Source organism: Eumetopias jubatus, unplaced genomic scaffold (assembly GCF_037043125.1).
Source record: "Eumetopias jubatus isolate StellerSeaLion01/CBP00866 unplaced genomic scaffold, mEumJub1_p1.0 scaffold_2, whole genome shotgun sequence".
Classification (NCBI taxonomy): Eukaryota; Metazoa; Chordata; class Mammalia; order Carnivora; family Otariidae; genus Eumetopias; species Eumetopias jubatus.
The window spans coordinates 85,629,605-85,656,419 of NW_028274808.1; the positions used below are offsets into that span (position 1 = coordinate 85,629,605).

The following is a 26,815-nucleotide window of genomic DNA, read 5'->3' on the forward strand; positions in this document are numbered from 1 at the left end:
TTATAGAGATACCAACCTTAATGTGGTATTAATCAAAATAGCAGATCAGATCAATTATAGCATGTTTCAGTTATACTTCATTTAGAACTGACAGTTCTGTTAGTCTCTGGTTATGTAGCTCATAGTGCTAGGCTTAAATATTATTTTTAAAATAAATATGAATCAATAATATTGGAACTATATTTTGTAGCCATATGTTTTAATAGTTCACATTTAATTGTATTTCTCTTATATATTGAATACTAAATCTGTTAATCTCATTATGAAAAATTGTACCAAAGAGAGAAAAATCCCTGTCGTCATGCACTTAGCAACTCTCTTTTTTCTCTCTTTCAGTTGAGAAGAAAATGAATACATTGGGTAAGAATGAAACAACATCTAATACATTTGAAATCCTAAAGTTCTTTTTTCCTCATCTAAGGAAAGTAGACAGAATTTATCCTGATGTAATCATTGGCAAAGAGAAAACAGGTGGTAAGCAAATTTAGAATTAGAAAATCAAATATAGATATTTTGATCTTTGAGGACATGCTTTTAAGTTTTGTTGTTGTTTGTTTGTTTGTTTTTTTAAGTAGGCTCCATGCCCAATGTGGGGCTTGAACTGAGAATCCTGAGATCAAGAGTTGTGTGCTCTACCGACTGAGCTAGCCAGGAGCCTCTTGTTTTTTTGGATGCTTCTCTAATTATTATTATATTGCTTTTAAGTTTTAATATGTAATCCATTAATATAATACTCCAATACATAGACCACCAGCTTATGTGGCATTAATTTGGACTGCCAGAAATTATATGACTTGGCAGAAAAAAAATAGTTCAATAGATATTTAGAGACTTGAATTCAAATTCAACTTGAATACAGATGTTTTAAAAATAGGTTATTATAAGTCACATATACATTTGACTTATATTAAGCATCTGCTAAGTACCTGGCAACACTTGTGTCCCTTGGTTTTGATCAATTCATTCTTACCTGGTTATCTTCCTATTTCCCCATCTTTCTGGGGACCAAGGTCAGCGAAAGCTTTACAGAAGAGGTGATGTTTGAGCTAATCCTTAAATAATGAATTTAACTTCAGCAGGTATTAAAGAAGAGAGAAAGCATTTAAGTTAGAAGCAGGGATTTTAGGGTGAGTCTCCGAACGCTTGCCATTCTCACAGACCTTGTTTATTCTAATGAGTCACCCCAAGCCAGTGGCAGCCAACTACAGCCCTCAGGCCAAAGCTGCTACTTTACAATAAGATTTTGTTGGAGCCTAGTCAGTGCTCATTGTTACTTGTCTGAGGCTGTTCTCATGCTACAGCGACAGAATTGAGTAGTTTCAACAGAGACTGTATGGCCCGAGAGACAAAAATGTTTATTTACTACCTGGTCCTTTACAGAAAAAGCTTACTGATCTCTGATCTACACGGTTCCTTGGGAATAAGTAGTGTTCCGTAGCACATGCTTCTGCCAAGCTTGCTGAGTTGGGATGGGGGTGCCAGTGGCATTGCTTAACATCTGAGTTCTCACTGTGTTCCATATACTGAGTTACTGTGCTTTCCTTCCTTCCTTCTTTCTTTTTTCTTTTTTTTTTTTTATGTTTTCTCTCATTGTCTCATCTGACCCTCACAACCCAGTACAGTAGGACCTATAAGTATCTCTATTTTACACCTAAGAAAATTGAGGTTTAGAGATATTAAGCTACTTCTTGAGATCGCACTTGAGTCTTAAACTGCATCAGATTCCCTCTTAGGAGTATTTTGAATGTGGCACGTGTATGTACATAGACGTGCATAATGTGTGTGAATACACGAGAAAGTGTGTGCTCCCCCAAAGCTAAAGGTAACAGGAGGAGGAGATGAAAGACATAGGAAAAAAAAAAACTCAGTATGTAGAAACTATAAAATAGTAGATACCAAGAATCAGCATAGCTTTAAATAAACATCAGCAAAGATAAGCAGAAGCCCATGCCAGAGAGTGAAAGGAAGGAGGGAGAGATGTTTGTAATTGGGAAGAACAACAGAACTCTTTTTGGGGTTTTGAGGTGTTGAGGTAACCCAGTTAGCAGAACTGTGTTAAATCTTTTTTTTTCTTTTTTAAAGATTTTATTTATTTATTTGACAGAGAGAGACACAGCAAGAGAGGGAACACAAGCAGGGAGAGCGGAAGAGGGAGAAGCAGGCTTCCCGCAGAGCAGGGAGTCTGATGCGTGGCTCCATCCCAGGACCCTGGGATCATGACCTGAGCCAAGGCAAATGCATAACTGACAGAGCCACCCAGGCGCCCTATAGAACTGTGTTAAATCTTGAATAATTTTCTAATTCCCCAACTATTTCCTGATTTCCACCCATGCTGTATATATTGATCCTCCTTTTGAGCCCTTTGGTGGATTTTCATTGGTCCTTGGGAGGACCAGTTTGCCTATAAACCTTCATTACCAGAAGTAATTGAAAAGATTTTTTTTTCCTGGTAACTAAAAGATCATAGCACATAAAACATTTGTGAAACCACTGAAGCCTATAGCAAGGCCTACTGGGGAATCTGTCATCAGTCTTATTTGTTCTATATTCTGAGTATATTTCAAATAATTTCTGCTCTCTACCCTCTATAACTATTCTTTCAGCTTTCATTTCTTGCCCAGTGTATTGAAATAGACTTGTAAATTGACTGAAGTCAATCCATTCTTCATACCCTCCTCAGAGCTGTGTACTAAAATGCATAACATCATGCTCAACTCTTGCTTAAAATCCTTTAGTGGATCCTCAGTACATATAGGATGAAGCTAGCTCTTTGACATGGTGTATGCACAATAGACTGTATTTTTCAAATCAATTTTTGCCACTTCCCCTCCTTTCCAGCAACCCCAAAACACTTACAGTCCCTGTGAATAAGCCAAGTGATTAGCACATGCAGATCACTGCCTGCAACAAACCCACCACCTCCTGTCGACCGCAACTAACTTCCCCACTATGACTTTTCAGCTTAACTGACAATTTCTTTGTGCAGTCCTCCATGTCCTCAAGTAACCGGCTTCTACCAGGGGAATAGTGGTGGATAAGACAAGACCCTCATCCTCCTACAGACACGTGAGAAGGCAATTACAGTATAGAGTAACTAGTGCTGTGACAAGGGAAATACAAGGTGGAGCAAGTAATCCATACTTGGGGAATTAGGGAAGACTTTCTGGACAAAGTGACATTCACCTGAGTCATGAAGGGTGAACAGAATTAGAATAGACTAAATAGGGAAAAAGCAGGTGATGGATAGTGGAAAAGTAGAGGATGTTCATCCAGGTAGAGAAAAAGAAATAGGAAGGGTCTAACAGCAAAAGGGCCTGGACAAAAAGTGGGGCGTGTGTGCACAATTGGGGCTGGAAGTTATTGTCAGTATGACATGGGGTAGAGCCCAAATAATAAAGAGACTTGGCTATTCACTTATTCACCCCAAGTTTGTTGCCATTATTATGTATTCCAATAACAAATAGAATGATAAGTACTATATGAGATGAAGTAAGAATATGTAGCTGGTACGCCCAACCTAGTTTAGAAAAAAAGTATAGAATCAGCACAAGGAACCTGAAGAAGAGTGTTCTAGGCAAAGAAAGGATGGCATGAGCAAAAGCCTGGAGATGAGAGTCTCCTATTTGGTCATTCTGAGAAGCTGAGCAATGTTAAGTGAGACTGGTTTTAAAGAGAGGATAGTTGGAACGGAAGAGGAAGGTCAGGACCAGGTCATTAAAGACCTTGTAAATGTTTGTAAACGTGTTCGTTACCCTAAGGCATTCGGAGTCATTTCGGGAATTGCATTTTAGAGTGGATCCCAAAGTTTGAATAGTAAAAAAAATTTAAAAATTCACTCATATTAGAATATAATTTTAAAATAAAAAGTTCAGCATGGTAACAACAACAAAAAAAACCACCCAAAAACAAAAACAACAAAACCCAAAGTTTGAAACTTGATTCCTGCCTTATACCATCCATAAAAATCATTTCCAGATGGACTGTAGATCTAACTATAAAAGGCAAACAATAAACCATCAAGAAGATATTCAGGAGAATGTCTTTATGACCTGAAGATAAACAAAGATTTCTCAACAGGAATCAAAAAAGCACTATATGTAAAGGAAGAGATGGATAAATTGTACTATATTAAAATTAAGAATTTCTGTTCATCAGGAGGTAAAACATTGAAAAGGGAACCCAGAGTGGGAGATGATACTTGTAATACACATAACTGACAAAGCATTCATATTCAGAATCTATAGAGAGCATTAATAAATAAGAGAAGTCCAGAAAACTCAGAGAAATGGGTAAGAACTTAAACAGGAATTTCACAGAAGAATGTCCAAAGACCAATAAACGTATGAAAGTATGTTCGAACTCAATAGTAATCAGAGAAATACTAATTCTTACTGTTGTCACCAAAGTTCAGTAATTTTTTGTTACATAAATGCTTCTCAGTTTGTTGTATATCCAGGGCCCTGACTGTTTCGACAATTTTTTTCTAGTTTTATTATTGCTTTTTTAGGGAGAGGATTTTCTGAGTTCCTTACTTAGCCATTCTAGAAGTCCCATTTTAAAGGTGGGGACATTGAGGCTGGAGAGGCTGTGTATCTTGCCCAAGTTCATATGTCCAGGCACTAGTGTTGAGTTTGGGCAGACTTTACTGATATAATTTTAGTATCTATTTGGATGACATGAGATCTGTTCTCCCAGTGTTCCAGTCAATAGTGGTCAATACAAGTAACTTAGGGGCATGGATTCATTCCATTAAATCACTTGAAAATTACTTCATACATTTTTTTTCACAGATGAAAATATTTCATAGTATTTTTCCTGTTTTGGATTCCAGCATTTCCTTAGGAAGAGAAGTAGAGAATTCGCCAATGTGTGACATTTTGTACCCAAGTTAGGTAAAAGCTAAAATAAATGGAGAGTGGTTAGTTTTATCTTTTACTACACTGAAACCCTCCAACATGAGAACATCTTGGAGTCTACTTAATGCATTTACTAACAATCCACTGCAAATTGGAATTTGCTCAGGCAGAAAATGAACTTTGTGATAAAAATTAAGAGTAGTTTGGATAATTTTTGTAATATAGTTTCGGACATTTTTTATGACCATATGACTAACCCAAACACAGTAATAAGCATAGATATTAATGATAAATTATGTTTTTCTCTGTGGTTTGAAATGATGATTCCATGCTCCTTTGCCTGCAGTCTCTTTCGCACTGGGCATTTCCACTGTTAACAGAGGAAATCAAAGTTACCTGAAGCAAACACTGAATTCTCTCGTCTCCAGGATGACTCCTTCAGAAGAGAAGGACTCTGTGGTGATTGTCTCTGTCTCAGATGTACGTATGAAAAATAAGTGGCTCTCCTCAGGCCCAACCTGTGGTCTCCAGGTACCCTTCCTCCATGGTAATCACTGTATCGTTTTGGATTTTTCTTCTTAAATTTAAAAAAGCAATTCATAGATGCCTTTTTGGTTGGCAGACAATGTATTTAATACTTGTTTGATACCACTGAGAAGGAACTAAATATGTCAATCTAAAAAGAAAATATAGTGCTTCCATGTGGAGAAATAAGATTGCATTGTTAAATATGTTACTAGGAGCCCTGCATACTACGTAGTACAGAAATTATATTTACAAACAGAACATTAAAATTGAAGCTATAGTAATAAAACCTGCCGGCCCAATAAAAGGTAGGTATACGAATCAAGAGATAATTTGTGTTAACTTAAGTAACAATAACCACCATGAATAGTGAGGGATTCCTTCCTATATCTGAAGGATTGTAGACAATTTTTATATACATTATCTGTGGTCTGCATTACATCCTTGTAAAGTAGGTGTAGCTGTCCTGATTTTACAGGTGAAGAAACTGGAGCTTATAGAAAGTAAGTAACTTGCCCAGTAATTAATACAGCAGATTCAAATCTATGTCCAATGGCCCCCAGATTTTCTATCTTGCCTTCTAATGCCATGTAAAACGTACATAAAGCACTGTATAAATATTGACACCATAAAACCTTTTGGAGGGGGAATTTGGCAACTTGTGTTAGATTTAAAATGTGTATATCCTATGTATCAGAAATCTCAATTCTGGGAAGTTATCCTAAGGAGATAATCAAGCAGGAATTCCAAAATAATAAAAATATGACAGTATGTACAGTAGTTGAGAACACATACTCTGGATCTAGATTGCCAAGGTTCAAATGCTGGCTTCTCCATTCCCTGGCTTGTGAACTTGACAAGTTCCTTCAGTTTTCTATGCTTCACTTTCGTTCTCTGCAAAATAGTGATGATAATATTACCTATGTCATAGGGTTGATTTGTCAATTACATTAGCTATTATATTTAAAGTATTTAGAATGATGCATGGCATATAGTAAACGTTCAGTAAGTAACTATTTCAAGGATTTTCAATGCCTGATTGCTTTATAAAAGCATAACATTGGAAAACCACCAAAAATGTCTATCAATAAGAGGCTGGTTAAATCCTTGTGTCTACATTGCAATAATCCACAATGCAGTTGTAACCATGGAAAAGAGAATGAATATCTGTATTAACTGACATAAATGACATCCATATCATATTGCTGAGTGGGAAAAAAGTTGTAAAGCATCACATTTAACATCATATTATCTATGTAAAATGTGGTAGATGGAAGGAAGGAGGTAAAAAGGATATAGACAAAATGTATTTAAAAAAAGAAAATGAACAAACCTTGGAATAATGGTCTCCAAAATATAAATAATGTTATCTCCAGATAGTAAGAGTTGGAGGGATCTTTGTTGTCCTTTCTATATTATTTTTTTTAAGATTTTATTTATTTATTTGACACAGAGAGAGACACAACGAGAGCAGGAACACAAGCAGGGGGGAGTGGAAGAGGGAGAAGCAGGCTTCCCGCCGAGCAGGGAGCCGGATGCAGGGCTCAATCCCAGGACCCTGGGATCATGACCTGAGCCAAAGGCAGATGCTTAATGACTGAGCCACCCAGGCATCCCTGTACTTTCTATGTTCTTGTCTTTATTTGAATTTTCTACAATAAATATGTCTTTGAATGTAGAAAAAACTCAAAAAACAAAACAAGCAATAGAAGAACTAAGAGGAAAACATAAAAGATTAAACAGTCATTCTCTCCAAGTTTAATTTCTTAATATTGAAAGCATATACATAATCTCCGAAATGTTTTGCCACATTTCTGTACGTTACATATTATAATCTTTATTTCTTTGCTGCTGACACAGTGCACATGTGCCTAAAATGTTTAGACCGGTAATAAAATATTAGGGACAAATTTTAAAATGGAATGTCGATTGCTTAAGAAGTGTAACTTTAGTACTATATTTAAGATATAAAATATTTCTGTGTAACAAATAGCTGGTGATTCAATTTATGGCTATCTTAAGAACCTTAAGTACTGTCATAGGGTTATCTGCATCATGATGGATATTTTAAAATAAGCAGTCTGTATACATTTCAGAGTACTCAGATTTGACAATAGAACTGTCATTATTCAAAATTTTTCAGGATTTTATATTAGGAATGTTTGGGGCCCTGAGGCAATATTGTGTAAATACTATCACTTTTGTGAAAGTAAATAAATAAGTAAATACATAATACATACATACATACATACATACATACATACATTTGGGAATGTACTACCGAAAGCTACTTACAGATGAATCTGTCATCAGTAATCTAGCACAGAATTTGATAAAGAGTAGGCACACAAGGTTTGTTGATGGAAGAAAATTTGGGAATCAAGCTGAGTAATACCATCTGGAAAGCTGTGGTCTAATTTTGAAGTACGTTTATTATCCTATAATACTCATAAAATGAAGACATTTTCAAAAAGTGCAGTTCTTAGAAATAAACCATCCCATTTTTAGGACAAAACTGTTTTAGATACATAGGTTTTTGCATACTAATTTTTAAGTGTAAATAATGTGTAGTGATATTTTGTACTGTGACAAAGGAAGAATGAAATCTTTTCAGTATTCACATCAGGTCTTTTAGACACATGGGTATTTTAAATTCTTTTATAAAAACAAAAAATTCTTAGGAAGCAATGACATTCCATACCTAAACTAGAATTATATGTAGCAACCGTATAGTAGCAAAACTATGAGGCATGCTTAATTTCAGTAAAATATTTTTCTCATTTTTAGAGAAATGAAGATTATTTAAAATCTGTTGTTGGCATGATTACAAAAAGGTAAGTACTGTCTGATAAGTTTGAAAATAACTGTTCTTTCATTTTTCTATTTTATTTTTTCTGCCCGATTATATTATTGTATTAGTGATCATATTCATTCTGATGAGTGAGCTGTGTAGAAGGAACTACTTAGGACTACAGGTAGTTCTGAGCCGTGACAAAGTATAGCTTATAACTTTCCCCAATTTTGTAGGTTGTCTGCCTAATAAAATCCACCTTTTCCATGTTGCTATTGTTGTATCTATTCTCCATGAAATCCACTTCCTCTGAGAGAAGCCTACTAGATTATTTCTTAATAATCTAGTTCTTGTGTTCCTTACTGTATGAAGTCACATTCTCCACGTCTGCTTACAATCTCCTGTTGGATGTAGCCTGGGAGATGCGAGCACATAATGATGAGCCAACATGATGTTATTTCTCAAGCAAGATGCTGTGGAATGGACCCAGCCTTTCAGATCTTTATGTTCAAGTGGGTGATACAACTGGTAAAAAACAAATCACAACCAGGAAGCTGGTGTTTCATATTGGTATGGGGAGGGCAGTATGAGAACACGTAGAGGGTGAAGTCTTTCACTCTACCTGCAAGATATAAAGAAAGTAATAATTGAGCTGAGTCTAAAGGTATAAGTAGACACTCTTAAAGCAGATTAAAGGAGAAAGGGATGCCTGGCAAATAGAATTGCTTAAGAAGGCAGAAAGGCCAGAAAGGTGCACACTAGATTTTTGGAAATATGAGTGTATCCTGGAGTATGGACGTTTGAGATTAAGGAAGCAGTATCAGTGGGAGTTAAGGCAGGCTGTGATAAGATCCTGAAGAGCTTTGGGTGACATGCTGAGGATTAAGCACTTTATGCTACAGACCAGGCTCGCAAACATGGCCTTCAAGCTGAATCTGGCCAATAGACGTTTGGCTTCGCCAGCAAAGTGTTTGGTTTTGTTTCCTTACCAAGTAGCTCAAGGGGACAAGGCAAAAGTTATTTTCGTCAAAAAAAATTCTAGCTAATAACTGTAGAATGAATAGAATTAGAAAATCACCATTTTGAAACAGCTGACCCAGGCATGTCCTTCAGTGACATGTGGATGGGGCACTTGATGTGGAAGGTGTACCAGCCAGCACCCAACCAGGAAAACGCTTGGTAATTCAGATAGAGGGAATTCAGTACAAAGAACTGGTCAAAAAGTGTTGACAGGGGCTGAGAGAACAAAAGAGAGGAGATGGGAGAAGCATAAAGGGAGGTGGGGTTTGATGAGCTGACGTTGGCCGCACCTGCTGCAGTGCTGTTGGGAACCGCCCCCCGCCCCCGCCGGGTAGCAGTGCCGTCTCTGTCAGGGCTGGAGCCTCCGCTGACCCCCCACCTCCTGCTGCTCCATCCTGCTTCTGCTGCTGCAGACGTCACCCCAGCCCCAAAGGAGGAAGCATAGCCTCCACTTTACTGCCTTCTAATCTCTTGATGCTGCCTCCCATAGGCAGAACCTACCCGGAAGCCGGCCAGCAAGGGGGTCTGGGGTTGTGGCATGCAGACCCCCTGCCCCTACAGTCCCTGGCAGAGCAGAGTGGGAGAGTGGGGGCTGAGGCCAGAGGGGCAATCTGCAGGAAGGGCTCAGATGCCCCCACCTGAACCTGTTAGCAGTCTCAGCGTCCCTGGAAGTTAGACAGACGTTTTGTGTCTTTTGTTGTGTAGCCAATGAAATACACTCTGAAAAAACTGTAGGGAATTATTGCCCACCACCCTCCAGAATACCATATAACACAGTACAAGACAGAACAGCCTTTTTGTTTGTTTGTTTTTAGTTTCAGAGGTAGAATTTAGTGATCCATCAGTTGGATATAACACCCAGTGCCCATTACATCACGTGCCCTCCTTCATGCCCATCACCAGTTACCCCATCTCCCCACCCACCTCCCCTCCAGCAACCCTCAGTGTGTTTCCTAGAGTTAAGAGTCTCTTATGGTTTGTCTCCCTCTCTGTTTTCCCCTTATTTTATTTTTCCCTGCCTTCCCCTGTATTCATCTTTTTGTTTCTTAAATTCCACATATGAGTGAAATCATATATTTAAGACAGAACAACCTTTAATCTGATCTAAAGTCCAGTTTAGAGTATACACACACAGTGAATAGAGGAAGCAATCTGTAGTAACCACTAGGATGTAGGACATTCTATAGGACAGTTGAGCCAGTTCTATTCAAAAAGATAGTTGAGGGAAAAAGAGAAAAACTGAAATTACTGGTCTGGATAATAAGTTTAAAAAAAGAAGTAAGAGATAACTGGTTATAATGAGAAGATCTTAAGTGGATACTCAGTGGAACCGCCCCGCCTTCACCCATTAGAGACTTGTTAGGGTACTGGGCATATTTGAATATCAGCTGAATATTATGTGATATTAAGTAACTATTCTTAGTCTTATAAGGTGTGGTAATGGCATGTGGTTGTGTAAATAAATGTCCTTTTTTGATTTTGACACTGAAGAACTAAAGGGTGAGAACTGATTAGGATTTGTTTTAAAATACTTCAGCAACGCATCGCTTCTCGGCCTTTTGGCTAAGATCAGGTGTAGTATCTGTTCTTATCAGTTTACTATCTGATACGTCCTCTATCCAAGGACAATATATTAAAATAGTTGAGCAACAAAAAGGGGGCTGTATGGATGAAACAAGTGTGGTAAAAAAAAAATTAATGGTTGTTGAAATCAAGTGATTCGGGATTCATTGTAGTCCCACGTGTGTGTGTGTGTGTGTGTGTGTGTGTGTGTGTGTGTGTGTGTGTGGTAATTTTCATAATAAAAATTTAAAGAATTGAATTAGACTATTCTCAACAAGTTTGGCCAATGGAGAGAGATGTTAAAACACAGCAGCCTGAGGCAAAGCTTATGTTTGGGGAGGTCTGGAGATGGGGGCACTAGGAGAGGTTTTACATGTGCTCTCATCAAGAGGGAGGGAGCTGATGCACAAGGTCTACGGGGGGCGGGGGGTTGGATGTAAGGTACACATGGAAGGAGGTTTAGGCAGGACCAAGCTAAGATAACGTAGAAAAAAATAATTAGCTTGAGAAAGGAGGGTGAAATGAAAGCATTCCCTCCTTAAAGGATTTTCTTTTCTCTGTGAAAGGAAAATAGTATGTTGAGAATGAGGAATTTATTGGCAGTGAACTTGAACTTGAACTTGAGACTGGTAGGGAACCTTGAAGTAGATGATGTGTGTGGAGGGAGATAGAACTGGGCAAGATTAACTAAAACACCTTTGTATGTCTAGTTTTACCCAAAAAAGATTCCCCAGGAAAAAAATTGCCTCATACTTGAATCCTTAAAATGTTCTCATATTCCAGGATACCCTCTCTTGGTTGCTTTTTTCTGCATAATAAACTGTTTACAGAAGACACATTAATGTGAAATGACTTAAATCTATGCTAGTTTGGTGTCCTTATAAGGTAGTCTTCATGGAATCATTTACAAAGAAGGCAGAGATTTACAAACAATTCTTGGGGATATGTTTTGAAATCTTTTTAGGATGACTTTAAAAAAGAATTACAGTATATGGTTACTTGTGGAGATCACGAATAAAAAACTACTTGACGTATAAAAACACTTATGTTTTGCTATAAAATGTACAAAGACAGTGTCACTAACTAGAAATTTAGTTAGACTTAACCATCATGTGTACCAGAGAACTATGTCAGATGATTCAAAAAGAGAGTCATATTATCTGTCTCTAAAGGAAAACCATTTAAAATGCTCTATCTGGTGTGTCCCATCCTTTACCTTGATGGTACAAGATGTGTATTACGGTTTTTGTGAACAATATTTCGTGCATTTTAATGATTTCCTAGTTGGTCTATAAATATTAACTTTTAAAAATAAAGATTCTAAAAAGCATACATAGTCATCCAATGAGTTGTGGGCAAGAGTCACACTCAATCCTCGCTTGCTGTGAGGAGTCTATAGTTTCAGCAGGCATGATGCTATTCAATGGGACTCTTTTTTTTTTTTTAAAGATTTTATTTATTTGACAGAGAGAGACACAGCGAGAGAGGGAACACAAGCAAGGGGAGTGGGAGAGGGAGAAGCAGGCTTCCCGCTGAGCAGGGAGCCCGATGCAGGGCTCGATCATGACCTGAGCCGAAGGCAGACGCTTAATGACTGAACCACCCAGGCGCCCCCAGTAGGACTCTTATTAAACTCAAAACTGTGCACTTTAAAAAAATCATCTAATGTTCTATGCTAACTCGTTAGTTCCATTATTTTGAATCTTTTAGTGTACATATCTGATTGTAAATGTGCAAAAATTTAAAGTGCCTATAATTTTTATGAAAGGAAATTAATTTTATATTGTATATTTTAACTTTTTGTTAGGTTGCTTACTAATTTATAAAAGAAATGTTTTGGCTAAAAAGTATTAGTTTCATAAGGTGGACATCATGTATCTACATGTGAAACAATTCAAATAAAAACGTGGACATGCATGAGGACATTCTTTTTAAGTATTTGTTATTTTGGTAAATTAAATATTGAGTTGCAAGCTTCCATTTACTTATCTTTACAGATTCAAAAGGCAACTAAGGTCTGGATCCTTAGAAATCATTTCAATACCTGCCTTTTTTTATCCAAACATATCACATGTCAAGGAGTCAACTGACGACTCAGGAAAGTCAGAGAGGTATGACGGATTACCTGAAATAACTTCATCAGACGTAATGTTGGAACCAGTATCTAAGAGATCCCATTTCAAACACAGCCAGCTCCTATTAGCTTGCAAGAGCTGACAAAGTGCAGCACTTCTCAGTCTGCATCCAGCGACGTCAAGTTGGTAGCGTGAAATCAGCCATGGTAGGAGCATTTACACCATGGAAATGGGCAAAAGCACAAATCATGGCTCACCCTTACCCCACTCCCCGAACAGTCAGTTGTTGAACATTTACCACCAGCACACCACTGATTATCTGTGTTTGCTTATTCAGCCAATAATTAGCAAGGGCATAATGAAGGGGTAAAGAAAGCCTGGGGTTATAAATTATTACGTGTACATTCTAGTTCCAGTTTTACTGTTTGCTGTAGGTCATCCTAGACAGGTAATTTAGCCTTTGTCTTGGCTTCCTCTGCTTTCCCGTGTGCATAATAAAATCTACATTATACATTTGGAAGAATCACTGTAAGAATAAAATATGATAGTAGTTATGAAAGAATTTTGAAAAAAGTCTATACATGTATAAAGGATCACTATTGTTTGATTTTAAATGTTGTAGGTATTATAAGAAATGTAATAATTTGGTTCCTCGAAACTTAATAGAGTAAAAGAAATGTCAGAATTCAGAAAAAAGTCGGATCCCAGGAAACTATTAGCTCTGTTTTATGATAATAAATGAATCAGAATCTGGAAATCTCTTAGGGGTTTTCTTTTGCTTTGAATTTAGTCAGTTCTTAGAGTCATAAACCTGGGAGACATTGTAGATCCTGTTTTTCCTTCTGCTGTTTATATCCCCATCATCATTTCTTCTTTTTAAAACAATTTCCCTCTGCATCATCCCTCTCATCCCCATTCCTCTGCCTTGGACTTAGTTCAGGTCATTCATGATCTATTTGTTTTCCCTAAGCGTAGCCTAGCCTGGCCTCTCTTCCAATTCATTCTCCATAGTGTAGCCAGAAGAATCCATTTTCATGGGAGATCAAGTCCAAAGTCTCGTTCATGATCTGGTCTCTGCCCACCTCACCATCATCAGCTTTTCCATCCCCTCTTGGTGCTGTGGATCTAAGGTGGCATGTGTTCTCGTGCGTTTCATGCCTTTGCAGTACTGGTCCTCCCACTGAATGCCCGGCCTCCTGATCTTATTGTATGCCATCATTGCCAATGTCTCTGTGTAGCACTTATCTAATTGTTGTGATTTTAATAATTTTCTGTCTTTTCGTACTGGATTATGAAACACAGAACTGCATTGTGTATTGCTCTTTGTACATTCAGGAACTGGCCTAATACCTAGCTTAGTATTAAATTAGAATAAAGTTTCTTCTTACTTTTATTTGAACAAGACCTAAGACCAGAAAGAATATTAATTTTACTACACAGATAAAAATTTAACAAAAACATAAAATAGATTATGTTTATCCTAGTTTAGTGATGGCTGATATGGTCCACTGAATAAAGAGGGGAAACATTTTAATATAGTATAAAATATTCAATTACACTTACTGTAGATAGTACTCTATGTTAGCAAAGCGTAAAAAATTGTTTTTAATTACTGAAGTGTGCTTATAAATAAAAATTATGTAATAATGACAAATATTAACAGATTTTATTACTATCTTTAGTAGGTGCATCAAACAAGTACTGGATTTTTGTTTTTTGATGCTGTATGCCCAACCCAAGGCCATGTATTATTTACAGGTAAGACCGTGGTATATATATATATAATTTAAAGTGGAAGAATTATGTTCTCCTTCCCTCTTTTGATTCCTTCCTCATTGTATTCCTCCACCTTACTTTGTATTCAGAAAATACTCATTAAAGTTCCAAAAGGAAGTTTAAAGTTGATTTTATGTAAGTCTTCTTGCTGGATTTACTATTAACAGGAAATTATGGTTACCTGAAGCAAACTGAAAAGAAATTCTCAAATTAGAAAAAAAATAGAAATTATGCTCCCTACATTTCTCTTCTCACAAATTTATTACATTAACATTAAGCAGACATATTTTGAGCACTTACTATATGTCAGACAGTGTGTATGCTTACCATTGGTACCTTACATTGGCTCACCTTGTATGTTCCACCCAGTTCTACAATGCCTTACTGTATTTCTGAAATAAATCAATTATATATAGCTTGAATTCCCTGAATTCTGGTGTATTGTTAAATAATAGTGTTATGTTTCCCAGCAGTGAGTATACGCCTTACTACATGTGACAATATACAGTTGTAAGAAGAGTTTGCAAGATATCACTGGAGAAGAGAGAATGTTAGAAAAAGGCCTGAAGTAGGGTCTTCTCTTTTACTGGAAGAAAAAAAAAATCTCTTTTGATTCCTAGTTAGTGGAATGTAACAGAAACTTGAGATCCAGCCAATGTTTTCTTAAACAATTTGAAACCACGTAGTTCTCTTTTGTGTTCTGGTAATGTGCTTGAGGACGTCCACATTTTTCTGAATCATTTAGGAGGTCCTCTTAGCGGATAGATTACACGTAATATATATGAGATTAAATAAAAGGAAAATTATAGTTTTCCTTTCCCCCTCTCTTAGGGAGAACTATTCTTAGGTTTACGTGCACTGCTATTCTACCCAGCTAGTGGTGGATGAGAGTGCCAGTTCCCTTTTGTCATCCCTTGGGCAGCCACCCTCTCTGGCAGTAGGACATGGTGGCACCTGTCATCTCAAACATAAAGCTAGTTGGCCTTAAATTAGAAATGGAAGTCTTGGTAAGGATGAAAATGGATTCAGATAAGCAAAATTTTTTCAATGAGGATTTATTTATTTTTTTAAAGATTTTATTTATTTATTTGACAGAGAGAGACACAGCGACAGAGGGCACAAGCAGGGGGAGTAGGAAAGAGAGAAACAGGCTTCCTGCGGAGCAGGGAGCCCGATGCGGGGCTCGATCCCAGGACCCTGGGATCATGACCTGAGCCGGAGGCAGATGCTTAATGACTGAGCCACCCAGGTGCCCCTATTTATTTATTAAAAAAATTTTTTTAAAGATTTTATTCATTTGAGAGAGAGAGAATGAGCAGGGGTGGAAGGGTAGAGGGGGAGAGAGAGAGAGAGAGAGAGAAGCCGGTTCCCCGCAGAGCAGGGAGCCCGACGTGGGACTCGATCCCAGGACTCTGGGATTATGACCTGACCCAAAGGCAGATGCTTAATCGACTGAGCCACCCAGGTGTCCTTCATTGAAGATTTAGTTTGAGTGTTCCATATTATTATTTAGGGAAAGAAACAGATGATCTCTGGTCTCAGAATCTGAAAGTGAAAACTAACAGTAAATACCCTCAGCGAATTGAACTAAAAATAAAATTAACCTCATAAAAACATTTTCTTCAGTGTATGCTATTGAAAGTATTTTCACTTCTCAAGCTGATGCAGCTTATTCAGTGGAAGTATCAAAGGTACTCACGACTTTTTGTTTTTTTCCAGCTAGAAGATGATATCATAGCTAAAAAGACGTACTTTACAAAAATCACAGATTTTGTGCGTAATATCACTTCAAAAAATTGGTTTTATATTGAGTTTTCAATTCTTGGATTCATAGGTAAGCAATGTATCTATTTTTTAGCACACAATAATCTTAAAAGTTCTTAAGAACTTGTCAGTTTGTTAATAAATGGAAAGGAAGGGCATGATTTCTATAAAGATACTTTTAATTTAATAATAAGATCAAATTCAAGTATCTGAATTTCAGAAAATGTATTTTAAACCAATTTTTTCCTAGATGGACAATATAAATTAGCAGGTTGATTTATACATAATATTTTATCAAAAGGTAAGAAAGATACCACTTGCCAAGTGTTTGCTGAGAGTCTGCAGGCTCAGTGACTAAGGTGTACTTCTCTATTTTACATAGAAAAATACTTTCAGTTTATATAGAAACTCAAAGAATTACAGTTCTAGAGAAAGGAATTCTAACGTAGGACTCCCGTACTCTAAATTCCCTGTAATTTCCAGTATGCCAAAGCTGACATACTTAGAAAAGGTAAAAATACATGAATCGGCCCCACCACAGAAGAGTTCCTAAAATTGTGTCCATGAGGGGATTTTTAAAAAATTTCTTCTATAAACTTCTTTTTCTTCCTTCCACTCTTTCCACCCTTCCTTCTCTACTTTTCCTTTTAGTTGAACTTTGAGGTAGCAAGTTGAATGACCTTACTCATTTCATGGTGCACGGCACCGTTTCTTCATGCAGGAGCCCTCTCTTACTTATTTTTTTCGTTTTATGCCCAGTCCCTACTCCCACTTCTTCCCACATCCCAGTAGGTTTGCACTCTACTATGTTCAAAGTATACATATAAATATGCATGTATCCATGTCAAATACTCGGTGTTTATCATGTTTGTACCTGTTTAAAGTTTACATAAACGAGTGATGTGATGAGCCTATTCATGCCCCTTACATTTTTGTCCTCAAAACTAGATTGTAAAACTGCCAACATGTCGATATATGTCCATTTAGTTTATTGTTCCTCACGACTGTTGCATAAGCCCTACATAATAATCCATTTGATTTATCCATCCTCAGAGTAGTTGACCTTGATTGCTTCCAACTCCCTGCTGCCACAAAGAAATGAAGTGATGTATTTGTCCCCGAGAGCAGGATCACTGAGGGTGAAAGTAGCAGTGTCTCTGTGTAGCCAGATTGCTTTGCAGATTGGCTGTACAGTTTATCCTCCCTTAAGCAGTGCGTATGGGTTCCTGCTTCCCCATGTGCTTGACAACATTTGATTCTATCCATTACATCTTTTTTTTTTTTTTTTTTTTTTTTTTGCCACTGGGAGGAGTGTAAAGCATTTCTCTGACTGCTCATGAAATCTGTTATTCATATACTTACTTGATCACCTTCTTTCCCATACATTTTTTGTCAAGTATTGTAGAATCCAGTTTTAAGACCCCAAAGATTTTTGCTCAGCTTTGATTTAAATAAGAAGAAAAATTATAGGTAACAGTAATACCCGATAAACTTGAAGAGGAAGTGTTTTGTTGATACATTACCTTGTGAACTATAAATTCCTTTTTATTTTTCTCACCAAAGTCAGGTATGAGAAGGATAGAGAATATTCACATTCTGATCACAAGAGCACAATGAACAGGAGCACATATATGTAATGCTGAAGTCTTATTTAAGCTTAAGTTTACAAGGGCTTTGTTCTCTGTTGTTATAATAACAATTTTCTTACTCAATATTACCAAAAATATGAATTTGCTAAACAGAATTTTATAGCATACTGAGAGCAGATAAGGAAAACACAAATACTGAATCACCTGTTTCCATCATTAAATCACTTGTTTTGGTCACTATATAAATGGGTGCCAAAAAATTAAAATACAACTATACATTTGATTAAGTAACCCATACAGACTCAGCTCCTAGTGAAAAAAAGGAAGCATGCTTACTTTCTACCAGCATGTTTATTAAATGGTTAGATGTATTTTATACTCTTTACTTTAAAGTGAAAATTTACCTGAATTTTATACCTTCAACTTCATTTTAAAATTAATTTTAAAATTAAAAATGCAGTGTATTAGAAAAAAAGCAATTGGACCTAATGAAATATCCTACTTTAAAATAGGGCAAATCTTTTAGAATCACAAATACAAGAGAAATAAAATTCATATAAAAATGATGCTCAAATACTGAAATAATACTGTATTCTAATCAAAATTAAGTACTAAGCATAAAAAATCTGGTAGATAAAGTTCTACAAAAGTCAGGTTATAAATCAGTTTCTGCAAAAATAAGTAAAAGATTATAGCTCCTATAATTTTCATTTTTTTAAATATCTTTTTAATTATTATGTATAAATCTTTCACATGACTTAGAAAATTGATCTCACTGGTTATCAAAATTGATTACCTGAGAGTATTCACTATTCTAAACCTGCTTCACACTTTCCTGCCCAGAAATGGTAATCCTTAATACTTAAGCAGATGTATTATTTTGCTTTATTATCCTTCAACTTCACAAATACTTTAGGCTTTATTTATTTTGAAGGAATAATTTAATTTTTAATGATTTTTTGGTCCTTTCTTATGTTAATAGAATGAATGACTATATATAAGCGTTATTTTATGATATATTGTTATTTGGATTTGTAAACACTCAAGAGTTGTTTGGATTTGTTTACTTTTTCTCCATAGGAAAGCTGTTTAAATCTGAGGACTTATCTGACTTTGTACGTTTTTTTTTAATGTTCTACAAAGATAAACCCATAGACTTGCTCTTGAGGGACATTTTTCAGGTGAAGATGTGTAACCCAGGAGAAAATCCCGTGAGTATTTCTTTACTTTTAAATGCAAAATATTTTAGGAAAATACTATCTGTCTAATGTAATTCCCTAAAATTTGTTCACCAAACTAAACCTGATGAGTGCATTAATTTTTTAACTTCTGGTATCCAGAATTTTTACTGACACTTATACGTACTAAATGAAGTAATGAGAGGCCACAAATTTAGTGGAAAGTAGAGAAAAAGAGACAAAAAAAACTCAAACAAATAATAAAATGTTGGTTGTAAATCCAAATATGTCAATATTTACATCAAATATAAATAACCAAAATATACCAATTAAGAGAGAGTTCATCAGAATGGATTAAAAAACACTATTCAATTACTTGCTGTCTCTACTTAGTTCAAATATAATGATATACATAAGTAAAAGTAAAAGGTAGAGGGCGCCTGGGTGGCTCAGTCGGTTAAGCATCTGCCTTCGGCTCAGATCATGATCCCAGGGTCCTGGGATCGAGTCCTGCATTGGGCTTCCTGCTCGTGCTCTCGCTCATTCTCTCTCTCAAATAAATAAAATATATTTTTAAAAAGTAAAAGGTAGAGAAAAGAAATACCCGCAGACACTAATCAAAGGAAATCTGTAGTAGCTATATTAATATCAAAGTAGACTTTGGTGAAAAAAGCCAAAAAATTTAACCAGGGATCAAGAAAGACACTTATATACAGGTAAAAGGGTCAAATCACCAAGAAGATATGACAATCCTAAAAGTGTATGCATCTAATGACAGAGCCTCAAAATACATTAAGCAAAAGATGACAGAACTAAAGGAAAAAATAGATTAGTCTATAATTATAGTTGGAGACTTCAACACTCCTCTCTCAGTAAGCAACAGAGCTGGTGGGTAGAAAACCAGCAAAGTGATAAAAGAATTGAACAACACCATCTACCATCTAGATTTAATTGGTATTTTATTTTATTTTAAAGATTTCATTTATTTATTTGACAAAGAGAGAGAGTGTGCATGCCCAAGCAAGGGGAGCAGCAGGCAGTGAGAGAGGGGGAAGAAGGCTCCCCAGTCAGCAGCCTCGATCCCAGGATCTTGGGATCATGACCCGAGCTAAAGGTAGATGCTTAACCTGCTGAGCCATGCTTAACCTACTGAGCCCCTTAACTGATACTTTAAAAACACTATGTCCAACAGCACTAGAAAACACATTCTTTTAAAATATGTATAGAACACTCACCAAAATAGACATGTCTTATATCATAAAGCAAAGCTTAACAAATTTAAGATGTAATCACAAAAAATGAAACTAAAATTTGGCAACAATGGAATAAAATTAGAAATTAATAACAGAAAGAAACCTGAAAAATCTACAAGCACTTGGAATTTAAACAATACACTCCTGAATAAACCATGAGTGAAAGAGGAAGTCTCTAAAGGAAATTAGAAAATACTTTGAATTGAATGAAATGAAAATACAACCTAACAAAATTTGTGGGAGGCAGCTAAAGCACTGCTTATGGAGAACTTTGTCCTAGAAGAAATCATTATCTTAGAAGACAAGAAAGATCTCCCATTAATAATCTCAGCTTCACCTTAAGTCACTAGAAAAAGAAGAGCAAAATAAACCCAAATCAAGCAGAAGAAAGAGAATAATACCTCTAAGGGCAGAAAGAAACAAAACTGAAAACATAAAAGCAGTAGAGAAAACTAATGAAACCAAAATCTGGTTCTTTGAAAAGAGCAAGAAAACTGATAAATTTCTGATAAGACTGACAAAGAAGACACAAAAAATAAATTATCAATATTAAAATGAAAGAATATCATGATATGTATGTATATGTGTGTGTGTGTGTGTGTGTGTAAGTCTAACAAAATATGTAAGTTATCTATATGCTGAAAACTTAAAAATGCTGATGAAAGGAAGAGACGTACCATGATCATGGATTAGAAAGCTCAACATAGTAAATATGCAAATGCTTCCTAAATTGATCTGTGTATTTAACATAATGCCAATCAAAATCCCAGCAGGATTTTCTATGGTAGATATAGACAAGCTAATTCTAAAATTTTTAAGAAAAGGCAAAGGAACTAGTTTAGCTAAAATGATTTTGAAAAAGAAGAATAAAGTTAGAGGCATTATACTATGCAATTTCCAATCTTATGATAAAGCTACAGTAAGCAAGACAAACATTTATAGGTAAAGAGCTAAACAAATAGATCCATGGAACTAAACAGATAGTGCAGAAATAGGTCCACAAAATATGGCCAATTGATATTTGACAAAGGAGCATATACAATTCAATGGAGAAAGAATAGTCTTCTCAACAAATGTGTATTGGATTAATTGAAGGTGTGTGTGTGTGTGTGTGTGTGTGTGTGTGTGTATGTATGTGTATATGATCTCAATCTAAACATCACACTTGATAAAATCATTACTTCAAAATACATCATTTATCTAAATATGAAACATAAACTATAAAACTTTTAGAAGAAAGTATAGAAAAATACCTTTAGGATCCAGGGCCAGGAGAAGAATTCTTAGACATGACACTAAAACCATGATCCAGTTTTTTTCCATTGCTAAATTGGATTTCATTCAAATTAAAATCTTTTGTACTGTAAATTTTACTGTTAGAGGGTAAGACACCATAGACTAGGAAGAAATATTTGTAAACTCCATATACAACAAGGATTTGTATTCAGAATATATATAAAATTCTCAAAACTTAACAACAGGAAAACAACCCAATTAAAAAATGGGCACGAGACTTGAATAGACACTACAAAGGTAGTTTCTTCCTTACTGTAATAAGCAATGAACTCAGTTTTTCTTTATCAACAGGTTATTTGGGGGGTAATTTTGGGAAGCCAGCATTTGATAATACCATCTCAGTGGTACTTCTATTAATAGTTTAGCAAATATTAGAATATTTCCTAAAGTTTAACTCCTCAACTAATTTTATCTGACTTTAGTTTAAATTAAATTAACTCAGGATTATTTATTTAGTTTACAGTTTTAAAAACAGTCATTTAATCTAATATTTTCCTACATGTTAGTACTGAGTAGAAATGCATTTAAGTAAGTCTGCTATTTAAAAAATAAAACAAGGCAACCTACTGAATGGGAGAAGATATTTACAAATAATATATATCTGAAAAGGTTAATATCCTAAATATATAAAGAATTTATACAACTCAACACCAAAAAAACCCCAAACTAATTAAAAATGGGCAGATAACCTGAACAGACCTTTTTCCAAAGAAGCCATACAGATAGAGGCGACTGGGTGGCTCAGTTAAGTGTCTGCCTTCAACTCAGGTCCTGGATCAAGCCCCATGTCAGGCTCTCTCCTCAGCAGGGAGTCTGCTTCTCCCTCTCCCTCTATGTGTGAGCTCTCAATCTCTCTCAAATAAATAAATAAATAGCAATACAGATGGCCAACAGATACATGAAAAGATGTTCAACATGAGTCATCATCAGGGAAATGCAGATCAAACCATAATGAAATAGCACTTCACACTGGTCAGAATGGCCAAAATAAAAAACACAAGAAATAACAAGTGTTGGCAAGGATGTAGAGAAAAAAGAACCCTTGTGTGCTCTTGGTGGGAATGTAAATTGGTGCATCCACTATGAAAAACAGTATGGAGGTTCCTCAAAAAATTAAAAATATAATTACCATATGATCCAGTAATTCCACACTGGATATTTACCCAGAAAAAACAAAACACTAATTGGAAAATATATATGCACCCCTATGTTTTTGTAGCATTATTTACAATAACCAAATTATGGAAGCAGTCCAAGAGTCCATCAATAGATGAATGGATAGGGAAGATGTGATATATATACACAATGGAATATTATTCAGCCATAAAAAGAATGAAATCTTAACATTTGCAACAACATGGATGGAACTAGAGAGTATAATGCTAAGTGAAAAAAAATCAGAGAAAGACAAACACCACATGATTTCATTCATGTGCAATTTAAGAAACAAAACAAATGAGCAAAGGAAAAAAAGAGACAAACCAAGAAATAGACTCTTTGCGGGGGAGGGTCAGAGGGAAAAGGAGAGAGAGAATCTTTCTTTTTTTTTTGTATTTAACCCTTATTTATTTACTTTTATTAATTTTATTTTATTATGTTAGTCACCATACATTACATCATTAGTTTTTGATGTAGTGTTCCATGACTCATTGTTTGCGTATAACACCCAGTGTTCCATGCAATATGTACCCTCCTTAATACCCATCACCAGGCTAACACATCCCCCCACCCCCCTCCCCTCTAGAACCCTCAGTTTGTTTCTCAGAGTCCATAGTCGGAGAGAGAGAATCTTAAGCAGGCTCCATGCCCAGCATGGAGCCCGACCTCACAACCTTGAGATCATGACCTGAGCTGAAATCAAGAGACACTTAACTGACTGAACCACCCAGGCGCCCCAAGAAATAGATTTAACTATAGAAAACAAACTGGAGGTTACCAAAGGGAGGTAGTGGGGGGATGGGTGAAATAGGTGAGGGGAATTAAGGGTACGCTTATCATGATGAGCACTGAATAATGTATAGAATTGTTGAATCACTACATTGTGCCCCTGAAACTAATCCAACTCTGTATGTTAACTATACTGGAATAAAAATTATGTTAACTATACTGGAAAAAAGACATCTGGGTGGCTCAGTCAGTTAAGCATCTGACTCTTGATTTGGGCTCCGGTCATGATCTCAGGGTCATGAGATCCAGCCCTACATCTAGCTCTGTGCTCAGTGCAGAGTCTGCTTGAGATTCTGTCTCTTCCTCTCCCTCTGCCCCTCCCCTCTGGGTGCTTGCTCACGCAAGCGCGCACACACACTCTCACTCTCTCTCTCTCTCAAATAAATAAATCTTTAAAAAAATTGAGTATATAAATTTGGGAGGCATTTTTATGAATTTTCTATGTATACAGTATGTAAAATAATTCTCATCATAATAATTTCAGATGTTTTCTTCTTTTTTTATTATGTTAATCACCATACAGTACATCATTAGTTTTTGATGTAGTGTTCCATGATTCATTGTTTGTGTATAACACCCAGTGCTCCATGCAGTACGTGCCCTCTTTAATACCCATCACTGGGCTAACGCATCCCCCCACCCCCTCCCCTCTAGAACCCTCAGTTTGTTTCTCAGAGTCCATAGTCTCTCATGGTTCGTCTCCCCCTCCGATTTCCCCCACTTCATTTTTCCCTTCCTACTATCTTCTTCTTCTTTTTTTTTTTTAACATATAATGTATTATTTGTTTCAGAGGTACAGGTCTGTGATTCAACAGTCTTACACAATTCACAGCACTCACCATAGCACATACCCTCCCCAATGTCTCTCACCCAGCCACCCCATCTCTCCCACCCCCCACCACTCCAGCAACCCTTAGTTTGTTTCCTGAGATGTTTGCTTCTAATAGGAATGGTGTCACAGGTCATCTTTCTTATTTTTATTTTTAATGAGATTAACCAAATCTTTTTCCATAAAGTATAATATTGTTTCTTTGTTTTAATTATATGTTTTTTTTTTTACTTAAGAAGAAATTAAGGAGGATGTAACTCTGTAGGAATTAATGACTATGGAAAGAGAAAGAATAATGTACTCTGAGAGAAATGGATAGAAAAATATGAAAAAATTTCATCTATGTTATTGAAATAAAAGGAAGGGAGCAGAAAATTATAGTTGGTACAACAGTAGCCTGATTTTCTAACACAGAGTTCAGGAAAATAACATGCTTTAACTAAAACCTTTTTGTATCTCAACTTGTGTTTTATTATTCTTATGAAGAAAAAGCTAAGAAATAAAGTTTTATTTAATTTTTAAATATTAAAATAAATCTCTGGCAAAAACTAATACAAAATTCTGCCATCCATAAATGTAATAAAAAGGAGTGTTTGGGTTGTTACAGAAGAGTGTTGTTTCTCTTATTTTTCCCTAGGAAAAATGCGCAGAACGAAATAAGCAAATTCGTATTCGATATAAACCTTCTCTTTTCCAGCATGTGGGTATACAGTCATCATTCCCTGGAATAGAACAATACTCCAAAGTAAGATTTTGAAATGTATCTTGAGTAATATACAATGTCTCATTAACTTATAAAATATTGTTTAGAAAAGGAGTGATGAAAACATGAGAATAAAATATGGTCGTTCAAACATAATTATCTTATGACAACTATATGTTGTGAAGAGCAATCATTTTTTTCAAGACCCAGGTTATCTGTCATGGTAAGAAAAATCCAGTGTATGTTCTTTGCCTTACTGTTACCAGCTGTGCGGTTCAAGTAATGACTACAAATGTGTTTTAAAAATCATAATAAAATTCACTCTTTTAGTCTAATATTTAAAGTTATAGAAGAATATTTCTAAATAAAATGCTCCTATTATTGAATTTAAATGTATCAACATTCTTATTTCAGATTACTGTTTACCATATCAACAAAAATTCAGTCTTGTTTGATTTTTAATTAGTCTTTAATGTTCCATCATATTTTGGAAGCAATGTTATTTGTCATTGACTTAGCATCTTGGTAGAGTAGAAGAAGCAAAGACTTCATAGTCAAAACAACTAGTTTTTAGTTATGGTGACCTGTGTACGTGATATTGGGCAAGCCCTAACACTCCTCTGTGCTTTTTTCATCTGTACGAGAAGCTTAAATTAGATGATCCTTAAGGTGTTTTCCGCCTTTGAAATCTCTCCTTTCTGAAATCTCTCCTTTCTTAGTTTCTTCACACAACAAAGCAAATGATTGCTTTAATCCTTTGTCAATTGAAATGAGAGAAATGCACATACACATACCCCCATCATTTCGTTCATTTTTTTATGAACTGCCCCCTTTCCACCTTTTCTACTTCTTATCTCTGTGTATTTATTGCACTGCACTCTTTGGAATACTGTCTGAAACATAGTGTGAATTCAGTAAATGTTAGCTATTAGCAATTAGGCAAAGTGAAATTCTAGATTAAAAGTGTTCATTAAGCAAAGCAAACAAGTGCCAGAAATAATGAAAATTTAACTATTATAAATCTTCATGCAACAAATAACACCGTGAAAATACATAAAACATAGCCGCAGGTGATGCAGAAAGAAATTGGGTCTATGCCATTCTATTTGTTGGTGCTATTATAATGCGACTCTTTTCTTCCATTACATTTTTTGCTGGATAAGCTATTTTAACCTTACCTTTGTAAATTCACAACAGAATAGAATATTTATCTAATCACTCATATTTTGATATTATAATCTAGCTTTTGTCCTTTTTTATGTCTCACCCCATGTAAAATAGAAATAAATAACAATTTAATGGTATGTCAAATGTGATTGTATATTTTTAAAATTTATATTGTTATAATTATTTTAAAATTTTCTAACAGGATATTTATTATTAGGAGTTTCATAATTCAAATACCTTCTTTAAAAATGATCAGCATCATTCTTTGGAAAAAACGTCATAATAAGGATTAGTCTTAGTTCTCAACTTTCTTCATAGTGGATAAAAGGACTATATCATATAAAAAAATTTAAGCCTTTGATAATATAGTGGTAAGTATAAAATTGATATATAGAAAATTATCAGATATTTGTTAGCTTTGTTTTGTGTATTTTAAAATCTTTTACAGATAACTTTCTGATATACTCTCTAATATTTTGTTTT

The 26,815-nt window shown here is 35.5% G+C and overlaps 1 protein-coding gene and 1 pseudogene across 1 annotated transcript in view; both read left to right on the forward strand.

The window, feature by feature from the left end:
* The window catches only part of MGAT4D (MGAT4 family member D), a 56,343-nt gene that overhangs the window by 15,523 nt on the left and 14,005 nt on the right, over window positions 1-26,815 (forward strand). Inside the window, exons 3-10 of the mRNA XM_028102245.1 lie at window positions 337-474; window positions 5,203-5,336; window positions 8,169-8,215; window positions 12,753-12,866; window positions 14,513-14,588; window positions 16,326-16,440; window positions 19,040-19,170; window positions 25,100-25,207. Of these exons, the coding sequence (XP_027958046.1) occupies window positions 337-474; window positions 5,203-5,336; window positions 8,169-8,215; window positions 12,753-12,866; window positions 14,513-14,588; window positions 16,326-16,440; window positions 19,040-19,170; window positions 25,100-25,207 (863 nt within the window). The remainder of the gene's footprint in view (window positions 1-336; window positions 475-5,202; window positions 5,337-8,168; window positions 8,216-12,752; window positions 12,867-14,512; window positions 14,589-16,325; window positions 16,441-19,039; window positions 19,171-25,099; window positions 25,208-26,815) is intronic.
* On the forward strand, window positions 10,736-10,847 carry LOC114208309 (U2 spliceosomal RNA; annotated as a pseudogene).